This window comes from Cavia porcellus, unplaced genomic scaffold (assembly GCF_034190915.1).
Source record: "Cavia porcellus strain 051 isolate PalLab524CR breed Dunkin Hartley unplaced genomic scaffold, mCavPor4.1 scaffold_2, whole genome shotgun sequence".
Taxonomy (NCBI): domain Eukaryota; kingdom Metazoa; phylum Chordata; class Mammalia; order Rodentia; family Caviidae; genus Cavia; species Cavia porcellus.
This window is the reverse complement of record NW_026947485.1, coordinates 86967406-86982985: the sequence shown is the minus strand read 5'-3', so window position 1 is coordinate 86982985 and position 15580 is coordinate 86967406. Positions and strand designations below refer to the sequence as shown.

The following is a 15580-nucleotide window of genomic DNA, read 5'->3' as shown; positions in this document are numbered from 1 at the left end:
CTGACCCATACCCTAACCCTTAAGATATTTTTCTTAACAGCAATTTATATTTCATTTCTGGGGTTTAAGGGATGTAAGACAAAGTATCTCATACATAAAATGCTTAATACCAGAAGTGTTTCCGATTTCAGAGTTTTTCAGATATTGAAGTACTTGCACTGACTTTACTAATCCAAAAATCAAAAATTTGAAACTTTCTGAGTGTACAAAAGGTTTTGAACCTTTGAGGATTCTAGATGCTCCACCTATCCTATTCATTGTTTGTAACATATAACTGCCCAAAGTAAACTAACATTTAGGATTATTCTTTGCAAATTCTAAAGCAAATTTAGAATGCTGTGGTTCTTACTTCAAATTGCAGTACCCTTAAGCACATTTATTTCTGTGCTACAGGCCTTTAGATGACAGCCTACTTTTCAAAAAACAGCCTATGAATTCTGTAAAGAATAGAGAAGAGATGCCTGTTGGTTCTTAATTCATGATTTCCACTTAAATTTTGAACATTTGGTATAATTTTCAATGGCAGAAAATCAGGGACAAGTCTAAAACTAGCTTTCTTATTTTAAAGAAGACACTTTTACACCATTTGATTTTTTGTGTGGCAAGTTAATAAATGACAGCTCATTTCAACTGGCTTTACAAGTTGAATAACTCTTATGTTAAGAGTCTCTGTTTCTCAAATGATTATTCACTTACTATGTTCCAGCTTCAAAAGAAAATTATGCATTGTATTTTGTGTTGAGGTCAAGTCAGTAGGGTGGATTTTTTTTTTTTTTTTTTTTGCAGTGAGAAATGATTGTAAGCATTGTGGGAGTCGGTACATGTAATTCCTTCTACTTCCTGTCTCTTTTCCTGCCTCCCCTCTCTGTCTTGGTAGAAAGGTCAGTTCTTACCCTTTTTTCTCACCTCCCCATTATCGGGTCCTGATTTAGATCCCCGATCTCCCAAATGAGTGTATGGCAGAGGTTAAATAAAAAGAGACAAACTGTGTGATTTTTTTAGGGCTTCAGGAGGGTCAAAAGCCTTTAATTAAGCTTGCAACTCTGAGGGCTAGGACAAAAACTTCTCTGGACCGCCCACGTTATGTATGAAGTCCAACAACAAGGGGCAGGGAAACTGAGGAAAGCACAGGCAATGAGCAGGACCTTGGGAGTCACTTCAAGGATGTCTCCAAGTAATGAATCAAGTCAATTCAGCAGCACTGTCTTATCATGAAGACATGGTAGGAGTAATGAGACTGTAGGAGTAATTTCTGCAGCTGCAGTCTCTACCTTGTTAATTGGGGTCGGAGCCAGAGGGTCCGCAGCTGTGGCCTTATCTTGCCCTTTGAGGTATCTCTGGCCTCACAGGCCATTACAGGCCTCAGCCAGGACCAGTGATTCAAAGAGGTTCACTTACTATGAATCCACTCCTGTCACCAGGCAAGGGGCCTAGGCCTAGGACAGACTCACAGATAAACATAGAAAGCCAATTAGTACAATTTAAATCCTGCTGAGAGCTGCTGAGTAGTGGTCCCCAACACCCCATGCATAGGTAATTCCAAAAGGAAAGCAAACTGAGCCAATTAGGAATTAAGCAGTCACATTTTAATCAATAAATATAAACATCTGTTAACCAATTATTAGGAAGGGAAAACACAGTAACATATAAAGAATTCAAAAGGTATTACCATCTTGGATACAAAGTGCCCTAAATCTTAGATATAAACTTCCTCACAAAATTAGAGGTAACAAAAAAATTTATTCAGAGTAATATTTGGAATAATTTGAAAACTTCTAAGTATATTTTAAAGCCATAACAGATTATTTGGCACATAAAGTAGACACAGATCTTTCTGCAAATAGGTAGACTATCTGACAGTTTAAGGAATAGACAACTGAATGGATGAACTGAAGAGTGAGGAATATGTTCACATTATGGGCCAGGCTTATCCACTCCTTGCTTTTCTGTGGCCTCACCATCCCTTGCTCTGCTCTGTATCACAGGAAACCACATTTCCCAGGGTCTGGACCTGCTAGCCTCCAGGCAAGGCTGGAATGGTCAGATGCTGGTGGAAGACATAAGGACAGGAGATGCAAAGCCAGGGTGTTTCTCAGCATCTGACTCAGCTCTGGCATTGTCACTGGCTCAGTAGTGGCTTTGCCTTAACCACGGGCTCCATTTTCCACTGTGCCTCAGTGGTCCCGGCTCCCAGCAGGGAGTACCCCATCATCCCAGGTCCAGGCTCAGGCAGCCACACCTCTTCCTATTGTCCTCACAGTGCCAGCTGAGGTAATGGCCTTCTGAAGTTTGGCTTCACTTTTTAAAATCTTATATTAACTCAATTTCCTATATTAAGTTCCCTCTATAGGATCCCCTAGGATAACTTCTGGTTTTTGGACTGGATCCTCACTGGTACATATTAGAGTCATTAGATTTCTTCTTCTCTCTTATCTGGGAATGCTTGCCTAAAAGTCTGCCCTAACTGATGAAAAAAAAAAAAAAAAATCACTCAAACCCCACAATGCCCACTTTCTGCAATACAGGACAATGACTGTCTCATCAGCCATTTATTGTCAAAAACTGAGATTTGTTCTGCTAAGTGCAAATAGGACCCTCTTTCACAATGTCACCACTAATTACAGTCGATACTGCCAAGAATTGTCTCCGGAGGTCATTTCCGTTGTATGAATTAAGGTGCAGTTAACAAAATGAAAAAAATACGAACAAAAACTAACGTTAAGAGGAAATTACAAAGTCACCAAATGAATAACATGGTAAAAAGGCTCTGAAAAGTTCAGAGATCATAAGCACCAGAAAGTTTCTTCCCTGTTGAATCAATAAATTTTCCTGAAATTAAAAGCTTATAACATTTCTGAGTATTGCAAGAGCATCAAAATAATGATAATGATATTAATAATAAAACAATAACAACCTGACTCATCAAGTGGTCCCTAGCTTCTCAGCTAGGAGGAACAGTTACTTGCGGAAGTGGAGCTCTTTGGTGAGCATGGACACCACACATGGGATCTGTTTCTTCTCATTCAAACGGGGATCATCTGACTGGGACTCGAAGTGTCTGGCCACCCTGTAGTTTACCCGTGTAAGGATCTGCATGATCTCCAGGTCTTTGCCATGTTCCTCCAGGATGGAGCAGAGAGCCTGCACAAACCAGGAACCTCTTCCCGGGTTCCTCCAAGAGTAATAGCCTTGGACGGGAAAGAAATGAGAAGACCTGATGAGCTAACTCTGGTAGCTGCTCTCCACACCAGTGAGATGAACTCTCAAGCATCTAGGGCTTCCATACCCACTTTTCAGAAATGATTTCCCTCTACTCTGCATAGAAGTCACTAATGAGAATTGTTCTGATGTGCTGATGGCAAACATCTCAGATGAGAAGAACTTCATTAAGATGCTCAGAAATGCTTTGGACACTTCAGCACGGGAACCCAGGAACACTCAATATCACTCAGGGCCAGGGCTGGTGGATGCTCTCCCCAGCGCTAGAGAACTCTCCGGTATCTGCTTTGATGCAGTCGCCTCTGTGGTATCTAGGAGATACCTAAAAGGCAGTAAGATAAATCTACACATGGGGATTTCCACAGGAAAGGTGAGAACCACTCCACAACTCTCCAACTTCTCAGCACTCTTTTGGATTGAGTGCTACTTTCTAACTCAAGCCTGGACAAGAGTTTGTAAAGGACCTCAGATAAATCAAGGATTTGTTCTTGCTGTTGGGAGCTAAAGAGAGCTGGATCCTGCTGAAGAAATATAGAGGCAAGAAGTTCTGAATAACTGAGGGGGTGAGGAAGGACGGCCTGCTGCCTGGGAAGGCTGGCCGTGTCGGGGCAAGAGTCATGCCTCTTGTGGGCCACATATGGTTTACGGCAGGGAAAGCTAGCTCCTGGGTTATCCTGCATTTTGGCCAAAAGGTCTCTTTGAAGGGGCAAGAAAAGCCCAGCAGAAACAGGATGCTCATGGCTCTGGGGAACTGGAAGGGATTGAGGTGCACTTAGAATCCCTTCCTGTAGCACACAGTACTAGCCAACTACCTGCATGAGGCCTCGAGCTCGATGCTATAACAGTACTGAGAATGCATCCATCTTTAGAGGGGTCAATTACACTATCTCATTCAATGTAGTCACTTAGTGGGCTCTGCCCATTCTCCTAAAGGTGCTCCAAGGTAACCATTCAAAAGAGCAAATGTCATCCTATAACTCTCTGACCAGAAACAGTTTCTTTACATTTCTTCATCAGGGTGAAGCTCAGGCCACTTAACAGCACACAGGGACCACAGTATGGTCCTTTGTATGCCTGTTAAGTGTGACCTTTGGCATGCCCTATCACATGCTGTGATATGGACAGAACTGTGCCCCATCCTGAAATTCACATGTTGAAGTCCCAGCACCCTATGCGACTGTCTGGAGATAGGATCTTTATGGAGGTAATTTAAGGTTAAATAAGTTACAAGGGTGGGGCCCTGATCCAACAAGATTAGTGTCCTTATAAGAGATACCAGAAAGGTCAATGATACCTGTGTTTGCTTGCCTTTCTCTGCCCTTTCTCTCCCTATATAGCAAGGTGGCTGGTTACAAACCAAGAATAGAGTCCTCACCAGAAACCAAACCAGTCGGTACCTGATCCTGGGCTTCCCAGCTGCCAAAACTACCAGACAGAAATGTCTGCTGGTAAAATCACTCTGTGGTATTTTGTTGTATCAGCTGGAGCACCGACAGATAATAGCCTACAATTCAGCCCTGAGTTTTACCAAATACATTGGGCTACTAGAGCCAGCACTGCCTGTCAAGCCATTGTTTTCTTGCCCCCATGGTTGAATTTTCATGACTCTCGGGCAGGAGCTCCTTTTTAGGAAAATCTTTCTCATCTGCCTCCTTAGAAGAGTTTCCTTTCCTCTGTGAGTTCCTCCAGACCTTCCTCAGAGCATCTGTAACTCCACCATATGCTGGTTAATACTGACACCCTCCACCCACCCACCCTTTACACTGCCTGCTTCCCAAGATCAGGATGACATCAAATTATTTTCTCTCATATAATCCTTAAAACTTGTGAAGTGACTGTCTTCACAAAACCCCATAGGTAGATCCTACCAGAACTGGTTTTTCCAAACACACTGACCTATTTACTGTAACCAATACTATCATAGGAAGCAACTGACAAAACTGCTATTACAGCTAGGACAATTCTAACTTAGTGAGGGCTGTACCCAAATCAAAGGAAGAACTTTCACTGAACAGACTCAAGGTGAGGATGGTGCTTGGTGAATAATGAGCAGACATGTTCATCCTGGAAATTCCTGGCATTGGTGTAAAGGCAGCAGCGTAAAGGATCCTAGTGTGAGCCATAGCTCAGAGTGTGGGCCTGGAATCTCTGTCTGATTGGGCACATCACTCAAGCCTTTTTATTTCATTTGTAAAACCAGGAAAGCGCTAACCCTTTTCCTAACTACCTACATTTTTATGGCGAGGCTGATATAAGGGAAAAGACACAAAACACACTCTTAAATTATAAAGTACTAGAGAAATGTTTTCTCTTATAATTATTATTAATGTAACAGCAATAACAAATGAGAGAATTTTGCTTTTCTGAATAGAAAAGTGAATACGTCCCTATGGAAGGCAGAGTAATCATCCCTAAAATGCCCTATCCTAAACCTGTTACCATGTTACTTTATTGGACAGGACTCAGCAGATGTGATTAAGGTTAGAGAACTGGGCTGGGGGAAGATCCTGTTGGCTCCATTGGAATCATAGGAGACCAGCCCCAGCAGGGGCCAGAAAGACAGAAATGTGAGGACAGAGGAAACGTCAGAGGCATGTGAAGTGGCTGGCTTTAAATGGAGGCAAGGGCAGCCAGCCAAGGAATACAGGAGGTTCTAACATGCTAGAATTAAAATGAAGAAATGAATTATCCCCCAAAACCTAAAGAAAAAAGGATAGCCCTGTCAATTCACTTTGGTATTCTGACTTTCAGACTGCAAAATAATGCATTCGCAGCCTAGGTTGGATGTCCTTTATCTAAAATGCTTGGGAGCAGATGTGCTTCAGGTTTCAGAGTTTTTAGATTCTAGAATACGTGCATGGATTTTATAGGCTGAATAACCTTAATAAGAAAATGCCAAACTAGAAATGCTCCAAAATGCAAACTTTTGTGTGTGATGCTGACACTCAATTTTGAATTTTTTTTTTTTTTTGTCTTTTTGCTTTTTATTGGTATCGGGGATCGAACTCACGACTGCCTGCTTGCAAGGCAGGTGTTTATGTCGCTGAGCTAAATCCCCAGCCCCTCAATTTTGAATTTTAACACTCAGTTTTGAATTTTAAATCATATCAGATTGTAAACACTCAAGTTGTAATTAATTACAGGAAAACAGGACAAACCCCAAGCCTGCAGCTGACTGGTGAGACAGACTGGCAAGGTCAGCAGACAATGCACTGGGTACCTGGAACCGTGGAATAGGCGAAGAGAAAGTCAGCTTCAACTGGGACCTTATAGCGGGGATTAGCATCGGTGTCATTGATGGGCCCCGAATCAGCCTGGATGCCGTCATCAAGCTCCGTCCCTCGGCAAGCCTAAACATCAAAGCAGAGATCACTCCTTGGAGTTAGGAACAGAAACCCTGTTCTCTGCTATGTTGCAGTGGCACAGGACAGGCATGGCACATGCCAGGAACTCAGACACTGGTGAATGGTGAGTTCAGTCACTTTTCAAGGCAATAGTGCCAAAGCACTGCACTGGGTGGGATCCACTGTAAATACATGTATCAGCCATTCACAGACAGAAAAACCAAATCCAAATCTGCATATCGCAATAGCAAGACAATATAGATTTGTAAGGATAATGCCACCCCAGTCACTCTGGTTTTTCCCATTTCCAACTATACTGGCTCTGTAAAGCAATTACCTGAATGAAGAAGAGTTTGGGTTTCTCTAAAAGGGTTTTGCATCGATCTCCCCTAAAATGGATGGTCAAGTCCTTTATTGGTGTTACACCGTCTTTCCCGTAAATACAATTTTCTTCTCCGTGGCTTAACAAGATGCAAGCGAAGCACGCTGAATTGGTATGGTCCTCCTCGGAAGCTGCAGGCAAGCAATGTAAACACTGGAACATTAAAACTTAGGACCTTAGAGGTGCAGACATGGTCCTCTGTAAGCAGCGCACGTGACTGTGAGAGAGGGACCAGAGAGGGCTGGAGGAGGAGCAGGGATCAGGCTTCTCTGGAAGACTGGGCTTTATCGTAAATCTCCTTTGAAGAGGACAAGGACCAGTGAAGGCAAGATAGAAGAGAATTCTGAAATTCTTGCTTGGTCTGAAACCAAGACGAGGTAGTCTCATGAGAAGTGCCCCAGTGCCCAGGTGTTCCAGCAGCTGCAGGAAGGCAGTATACTGGGGAGCAGGAGGGCAGGGCCCTGCTGTTTCTTAGTCTGTGACACTGGACATGGTATCTGGCCATCCTGGGTCTTGGTTTCCTTCCCTGCAGAGTGGAGGTGCCAGTACCCACTGAATGAGTTAATATCTGTAAATTGGGCCACATGTTAAGCCTCATGCAAGCATTTCTAAAGAAAATAATATATTCTGTCAAGTAATTAAGCCAGTCACAGAAGGACTTGTACTATACACCTCTTCTTTGGTGAGTAATTTACAGCAGGAAAGAATGGTGGTTGCCAGCAGCAAAGAGGAAATAGGGGAGTCCATGCTTTAACAGGAATGATGGAAGATGCAGGGAACTTGGGAGGTAGGTGGTGGTGAAGTTTGTGTAACAATGGAAAGTCACTTACTCAAAAAGAATTGAAGTGGTAACTTCTATTTTGTGCTTAGTTTATCACAATAAAAAATTTTTTAAAAACAAAGATGCTAGACTGGCTGTCAGTTCTGGACACTGCAAGAGTAACTAGACTTCACTGCTTTGTGGCTTACCTCCAACTCATCTAAGGGTCTAACTAACAGCTAGTTCACTATTTATCTAACAAACACAGCCAACTAATTATCTAGTTCACTATTTAGCTGACAAACACAGTCTTTTTCTCTGTGAAGAATGATGGAGGAAGAGGAAGACTTAGAATTTCTTGGGCACCTACTATTTGTTGATACCCAGGTTCTTTGTGCAAATTATTTTCTTTAATCCCAAGAAGAGCTCCACAAAAGAGGGCTCAATTTTTACTTCATGATAAAATGTGGAATTTCAGAGTGGTGTCATAAGCCTGCCCAGAGGTGGCACAACCTGCTGGGGCCAGGCTGCGAAGTGCGGGGCACTGCCTCACCCCGGCTCAACACTCGAGGCAGCAGGCACAGCCTCTCCCACAGTAATCATGCTGCACAGTGATTCCTGTATTAGTTCCGATCACAGAGGGACACAGCCACGGCGATGACAGTTGGAATTTCTCAGCTTATTGCAAGATCAGATGAATTAGGATAGAGTAGGAAAACGAAGAGTTTTGTCCTCAGTGGAACCTGTTACAACACAGACTCAAGTGAATTAACCACTTTTCTCTTTTGATAGGATAAAAATTAAAAGTTCTCTAATGGTGACCTGATCTTGGGTGGAATAATTCACCTTCAAGACCACAAAAATGATAGCTGGCCCAAGTCCAGAGGTAAGGCTCAAACACTTCTCAAAAGCACGCTCACAAGTCTTTTATTTCCTCTTCCCTCCAATCCCAAGAGCTGGGATCATCATCCATGTTTCAGGAAAGCAAAGAAATCAGGAGGATAGGGCCACTCTTCCTGAGTCACCCAGCTGCGGGTCCGGGGCAGACCCACAACCTGAACGCCTCATTTCTAGTCTGTTCTACTGCATGACCTGCTAGCATACAGAAGTTCAGCTTATTTCAAGTTTGAGAAAACTGCGAAAAGATGCCTAGCTAAGAAAATAAGACAGAAATTAAGATGAGCAACTACGCAAAGCAACAGCAAACTATCTGCTGCCTAGAGATCCCTGTCTAATGAACTTCTAGGACTTCACTTTCAAACGCTGCCCTAAGTGCCAGCGCACCACAGGAGACAGCTGTCAGATGGTATACAGACATGAATTAGTCCTGGAGCTGGGAAACCAGAGCTTGGGTTTTGGTGCGGCTCCCAACTGGCTCGTCAGTACGCCTCACATCCTCACTGAAGCTCCCTTCCTTCCTTATAAAATGGACATGATAATAAAGAGTATCAGCCAGGGTTGCAGGGTTTGTGTTAAGGGTGTAATGAAATAAAATCATGGGTGTGCCAAACAGAAAATAAGGCAGGTCCCAAGAATACGGTGTAGGCTTTATTCTTCTCTGCTGCCACCAGGAAAACTTTACACTTAAAATTTTATTCTGGGCAGGAGGATATAGATTCATGACTTCCCTGGGAACCAGCCTTTTGGAACTGAGATCATTCTGAATATACAGAACCTATTTCTCTTGTAGGAATTCAAGCAGAGACATCAATGTCTTGGGAAAGAGACCTCTGTCTCCCAGAACAGGTACAGAGTGGCCAGGGGAAAAAAGCATCCCATGTGAAAGTCTCTCTGTCTTGCAAAGCATTCTTCAGCAACCCCTGAGGAACAGAGTAAGTCCTCACCTTGTTTGAGCAGATCCTGCATCTTGGCACAAGTGCAATCATTATAAACAACCACATCGAAGCCTAGGTTCCGGAAGCACCTGAAAAGAGCGTCAGCATCTCTGTCGGTTCCATTTCGGACGCCCATGCCTGCAGGAATCAAGCAAGGGATCCAGGCATCAGCAACACATCTACAGGTTATCATTGGGTTAGCTGCTGAATGCAGCCAGTGCCAGCTCCAGCACGAATGCTCTGAGTATACAGACCACCTCCAAGGTCTCAAAGGAGCAAAGAAATGAAAAGGAAACTCAAGATAAGAGGACTCAGCCCACCCACAAAAGGTGAACTTCTACTAGTAACCCCCAGGCCCAATCGAAGCCAAACAGAGCTCCTTGGCCCAAGTCCCTGAAAGCTAATATGCACAATGGATCCTCAGACTGAGTGGTTTTTCTGAGCCCCTTTCCCCTGGACGTAGGAATACCACCTTCGGGGGATTATGTGCCACAGAAGGTGGGCACAGCACTTCTCCAGTGAGTGTCTGATACAAATCAGAGCACACAGAACAGCGCAGGAGGGTAACTCAGGCCCACACCACCTACCTGTCACTGGCTCGAAGTTCTTATTGTTTATTATGATGCACTTGCCGACCTTCTCGAAATTCATGTTATACTTATAGGTAGGCACCTCGTTCTCCGTGCCGCCGGCTGAGCGGATAGAGTCATTCTTTTTCTTCCTGGGAAAATGCACAGCCAGTTAGGGGTCAGTGTGACAGGAGGGGCCTTGCACCCAGGCAGGTCATTGGGTGAAGGTCTGGGCTGGAGAGATGCTCTGTTTAACCAAACAGAAGAATTCCCTGGTACCTTTTGTTAGCTGTCAGAGAAACGCAAACTGAAATTGCAATACAATAACAGACAACAACACGTGCTGGAATGGCTACAGTGCCAAAGAAACTGAGATCTCAGCATCTGAACGCTCACGTATTCCTGGGGGGACCTGCTTTGTACATCCCTGGGGAAAATGGCAGAGTACGTGAAAACCAAGCTTCTGCACACCGCGTGACAGAATCACTGCCCTGAGTGATGCAGACAGATTCTGCAGAAAGCAGAGCCACCCTTGTCCGTGCCACTGTTGATATGAATCAACAGCCCTCAAAAGGAAATCATCCATATGGCGAAACTGCTGAATATTCAAGTAATAACGAGAATAAACCTGCCATGGCAGCAGGCAGTAGCATAAAGGAATCTCACAAATACTCCGCAGTGAAGCAGCCATACACAAAAGGACGCACAGAAGTTAGCAAACACCTCCTGCTAGCCTCTCTGGGACAGGTTTGCCACATGGGAGGACAGGGACTAGAGCGGCATAAGAACGCTCTGGTCGGCGTGGCTCCTGTTTTGTTTCTTGGTGTGGGTGCTGGTTACCATGTGTAAGAATTCACACTGTTTGTACACTTTTCTAAGTGGATGTTCTAATTTAATAACATTTTTATTAACAGAGAAAAAAGGAACAGAGATTTTAAACAGAAAGCAGGTCTCTTATAATCTCCCATCAACTAGGGATGGGAGTTTATCAAAAGCCTGGCGGTCAGGGCTTGTGGTGGGAGTGCCAGCCCCCACGGGAGGCCTGTTTTGAATCCAATGTCCACTGACAGCAGAAGCAGCCTTGCGGTTTCCACACTGATGTGAACTCCAGGAGGGAAGAGATTTTTATCTGTTCTAAAACCACTGAATCCTCAATACACAGAACAATGCCTGGCACATAAGGCACTCAGTAGATATCTGTTATAGGAATGAATGAACCAGTTGAATCTCATCTCTGCACTGTACAGATACGGAAGCCGAGGCGCACAGAGATGGGGGTATCCAGGCCACCCAGTTAGTGACGGGCAGGGCGGCCCTCAGATCAGCACAGTGGAGCTGGGAATGCGGTGCCCTGGAGTCCGGTACAGTGATTACCTACTGCCAGCCTCAGCTCATACCTGAAGGTGGAAAGAGGCAAAGTGAAAGTGAAAACTCAGTGTCTACCACCAGCCAGGCCGTGGACATTGCCCACTTTTATGTGCCATTTCTGAGAATCTCTGAAGGCACACGGCTGCTCCCTCACCCTACTTCAGTCCAGGTTATAGATCAGCTCTGTATAACTAAACTTCCGGGCCCTTCTTGCTATTTTTCTTCCAAGATGTGGTGAATTTATACCACCCTCCTTTTATAAGCTAACATTTCTTCCACACTTACATTTAATCTGTAAAAGAGAACTACACTGAATGTGTTCTCCAGCCTTCCTTTTTTTTTTTGGAACTCACGACCTTGCACCAGGCAGGTGCTTATGCCACTGAGCTAAATCCCCAGCTCCTCTCCTGCCTTCCTGAGGCGCCTCTCTGCTTTGACGTTCGGTTTTCAGGGTGATGTGCTTGGCTCCACACTAACCCCAGGCAGACAGCACCCAGGAGTGACGGACCTGGGTTAGCAGAGCTTTGTCCACTGCCTGTGTGATGGGCCAGTGAGTTGCCACCCTATGCAGGGTGCTTCCTGTACTGAAAAACACGGCCAGTAGCATGCAGTAGGCATAGCCTTCTGCGACTGTCAGAAAGTTAGACAAGGGGTGCAGTGACAGCACCCCTCTCAGTAGGGGACTCCTCTCCATGCTCTCTGGAGTTACCAGTGCTACCACAGTGAGTTTCAGTTTTGTTCGAGGACAAGCCACATAGGTGGGAACAGGATTTATTTCCACATTGCCAACCTGTGGATGACCCTAGAGGTGTTCACTGCCCAAGTTAAATCTGTGTGCCTGGCCTCTCGTGGACACACACAATCTCTGGTCTTGCGACAGATGCACTGAGGTACACAGGAGGTGTAATGCCCATTTTACAGGTAGTAATGAAAGCAGCAAACGTCTGCCAGTGCCTACCACGGGCTGTGGGCTTGCTAACACTCTCAGGGGCACGTTCTCACTGAATTCCAACAGCAACTTGAAGAGGGAGGTGGATGTCATCATAACCCCTTTTAAGGCTGAGCCACAGAGAGGCTTGCAGCGGTTAAGTGGCTATGAGAGAAGCCAGCACAGCAGGTCCAAATCCAGGAGACAGGACCTCAAGAAACCCTCCTCTTAGTCACTGGGCACTGGTGTCCTTCAGATGGAAACAGCAGGTGACAGACTCCTAGGTGAAAAGCCAACTGCGGCAGCCACCTGCCTCCTGAGTCCACTGGTGGTCTGAGCACCAGGACCAGCAGAGCAGGGGAAGTCTATTTAGCCATCTGTCTTGGGGATGAACCAGGATGTGCCACCTCCCAGGCTCGGCCAGCAGCTGGCTTAGGAAAAGCCTGCTCCACCTCCCAGAGCTTCAATTTCTCACTGATAAAGCCAGGTCTAGTGATCACTGTTAGGATCAATGGGACAGGCGAGTGAAAGCAAAGCTCAGAATAAACACAGCACACATATGTACCGGTTCCTTACCAGTACCTGCCCCCTACGTAGAACCACTGCCTGTCCCGAGAGCAATGCCACCCTGTGCAGATAAGAAAGCCAAGTTCAGAGCTGGGATGTGATGCCTGGTGACGCAGCTTCCCAGGGCATGCTTTCTCTACTATGATGTTTATCCTTTGAACAAACACCATCTTTGATATTAAAATTCAGGAGAGGACTTAACTTGTCTTCTGGGTCATGGAACATAAAGGGTCATCTGTGACCATTCTTCAACAAGGACCCTTGATCCCGTTAAGCCCTCAACAAGGACCCTTGACCCCATTAAGCCTTCAACAAGGACCCTTGACCCTGGTAAGCCTTCAGGATGGGCTTCATCCAGCATACTCTACAACCTTTCAGAAAATACCAAGTGAGTTAACAGAAAAGAAAACTGAATAGGTAGAGTTCTTAATACAGCAACTGTATTTGGGAGCAAGATTCCTGGGTCTTATAGCTACCTAGGCCATCAAATATCCTAAGAGTGGAAGCATGCCTGGCAGGCTGAAGGGTGCATTTTATGCACTACAGTTTTCGAAGAGATAAAATTCTGCGTCTGTATTCTGAAATGAGAACCCCTAGGACAAGGGCCAAGTAATATACAAGGTGTGGGTTTCTAAAGCCGCCAGGAGCTCATTTTCAGTGATGAGCAAAACAAAACCAGCAAGCATATTTTATAAGAAAAATGGGCTTGGGGCCAGGGATTTAGCTCAGCAACATAAGCACCTGCCTGGCGAGTGCAAGGTCATGAGTTCAATCCCCGGTACCACCAAAAAAAAAAAAAAAAAAAAAGAAAGAAAAGAAAAGAAAAAAGGGCTTGGATATAAGTTATATGAAAATTAACAAGAACTTTGCCTCTATCGGAATAGAATTTGAAAAACTGATTTTTAATTAAAATTATCTTGATTCAAAAAACGGAACACAACTGAGAAGTAAATATATATACACTTTAAAGAAAACACTGCGCATGGTGATAAAACTACCTTAAAACTGACTGTGAAGTATAATTCTTATCTTTGATAAGTATCTCAAAAGGTAGTAAAGACAATCTCCCTTTCCCAACTGGCTCCTAAATTGTACTCTTATTTTTCAAATGATTTTAATATCTGCTTCTTTTTACTGCATTTGAGTTAGTCAATATTAATGTTCCCTTCTAACTCAAAGAACTTTTTATTAAACCCACATTTTCCCAGACCACAAATAAGTGTTACAGAGCGATTATCAATCCAATCCCACTGAATTTATCTCCTTCTTACGTGGTGATCAGCTTAAGAGCATGTGACTGAAGAGACAAGTCAAAGGAGAAAATGACAGTCAGTCAAAACAGTATCAAGAAAAAATAGCCAGAAAAATTAAGAGGGAGAAAAATAAAATTCCACTACACAGAGACATATTCTGCAAGAACGAATCTAAGGTTATTCGACTGCCTAATGGTTCTGAAGTTTTGGGGCACCTTCTCTGTCCTTGAGGTCATCTCTCTTTTACCCGCATTCTCCCACGGAGACCAGTATGTGCCATATTGGTAGAAAATGACTGCCCTTGCCCCATGGCCATCTCTGACTGGCTAGGCTGAGGCTTCTTCCAATCAGCTTTCTTTCTTGGGAATTCAACTGGAACTGAGGAAAGGGTCAGCCTCTCTGTGGCTACAATGAGAACTGATGGTGGCCATGTGTCAACAGGAACCAGGGATGTAGGTTGACAAACAGCTGGTAGAACCAAGCCAAAGATCGATCAGTATGGGTTTAGGGGTGGAGAGCAGACAATGTTTGAGTTCCAGATTCCTTGTGGTCTAAGTGTTTTTTAAAAAACAAAACAAAACAAAACAACATTCATCAGAGTCTAGTGCACAGCTCAGAGGTACACTCCTAGCATACCTGAGGCCGTGTCTAATCTCCAGCACCAAAAATCAAATTAAAACAAAACAAAACAGCACCAGGGATGTCGCTCAACTGCACAGCACCTGCCTGGCAAGTGCAAGGCCCCAAGTTTGATTCTAGATACAAAAACAAACAAAACAACAACAAAGCAAATCTAAAACAAACAAAATAACCTAAACCAGATTCCAGCAAGCTATTTAAAACTCCATTCCAGGATTCCCCAAAGTCCTGCAAAACCCTCTGGCCTCTGCTCCTGTTCCTGGTACAGGTCCCCTACACAGGTTCAGACTCACATGACTGCTGGTGGAGGCTCATGGGGTACGAGGGGACCCAGGAAAGACTGACGGGCTCTGCCTTCTGCCCTAGTCTGTGTGTGCATGCAGCAATCCTAGTTCATACTACCTCCTGGCCTGACATTTGTCATCTCTTAACTGGCCTCCAGTTTTATTCTTGCCCGTTTCTTTTCTTTTGTACAAGGAATTGAACTCAGAACCCTGTGCTTGCCAGGCAGGTGCTGTGCCCCTGAGCTATATCCTTGGCCCCTTATAGTCATTTCTTAAAAATGAGCTTCCAAATACATTTCAAACCAAGACATCCAATCATGTTAGTTCCCTGCTCGCAGCTATCCAGAGGATTCCTCCTGTCAATAAGGAGTTCCAGAATCCCTGCCACAGCCCACAGGGTCTACAGAAATGACTGTGCCTTATCTCTTCCCA

At 44.4% G+C, this 15580-nt stretch overlaps 1 protein-coding gene across 4 annotated transcripts in view; it reads right to left on the bottom strand.

The window, feature by feature from the left end:
* Nucleotides 1-1564: 1564 nt before the first annotated feature.
* Nucleotides 1565-15580, bottom strand: part of Casp7 (caspase 7) — a 32551-nt gene continuing 18535 nt past the window's right edge. For all 4 annotated transcript variants that reach the window (XM_063244763.1, XM_063244761.1, XM_063244762.1 and 1 more), the window contains 5 exons: nucleotides 10128-10261; nucleotides 9550-9678; nucleotides 6901-7076; nucleotides 6440-6569; nucleotides 1565-3188 (listed from right to left, as the gene is read on the bottom strand). In XM_063244763.1, coding sequence (XP_063100833.1) covers nucleotides 2959-3188; nucleotides 6440-6569; nucleotides 6901-7076; nucleotides 9550-9678; nucleotides 10128-10261 — 799 coding nt within the window. In that variant the 3' untranslated portion in view covers nucleotides 1565-2958. The remainder of the gene's footprint in view (nucleotides 3189-6439; nucleotides 6570-6900; nucleotides 7077-9549; nucleotides 9679-10127; nucleotides 10262-15580) is intronic.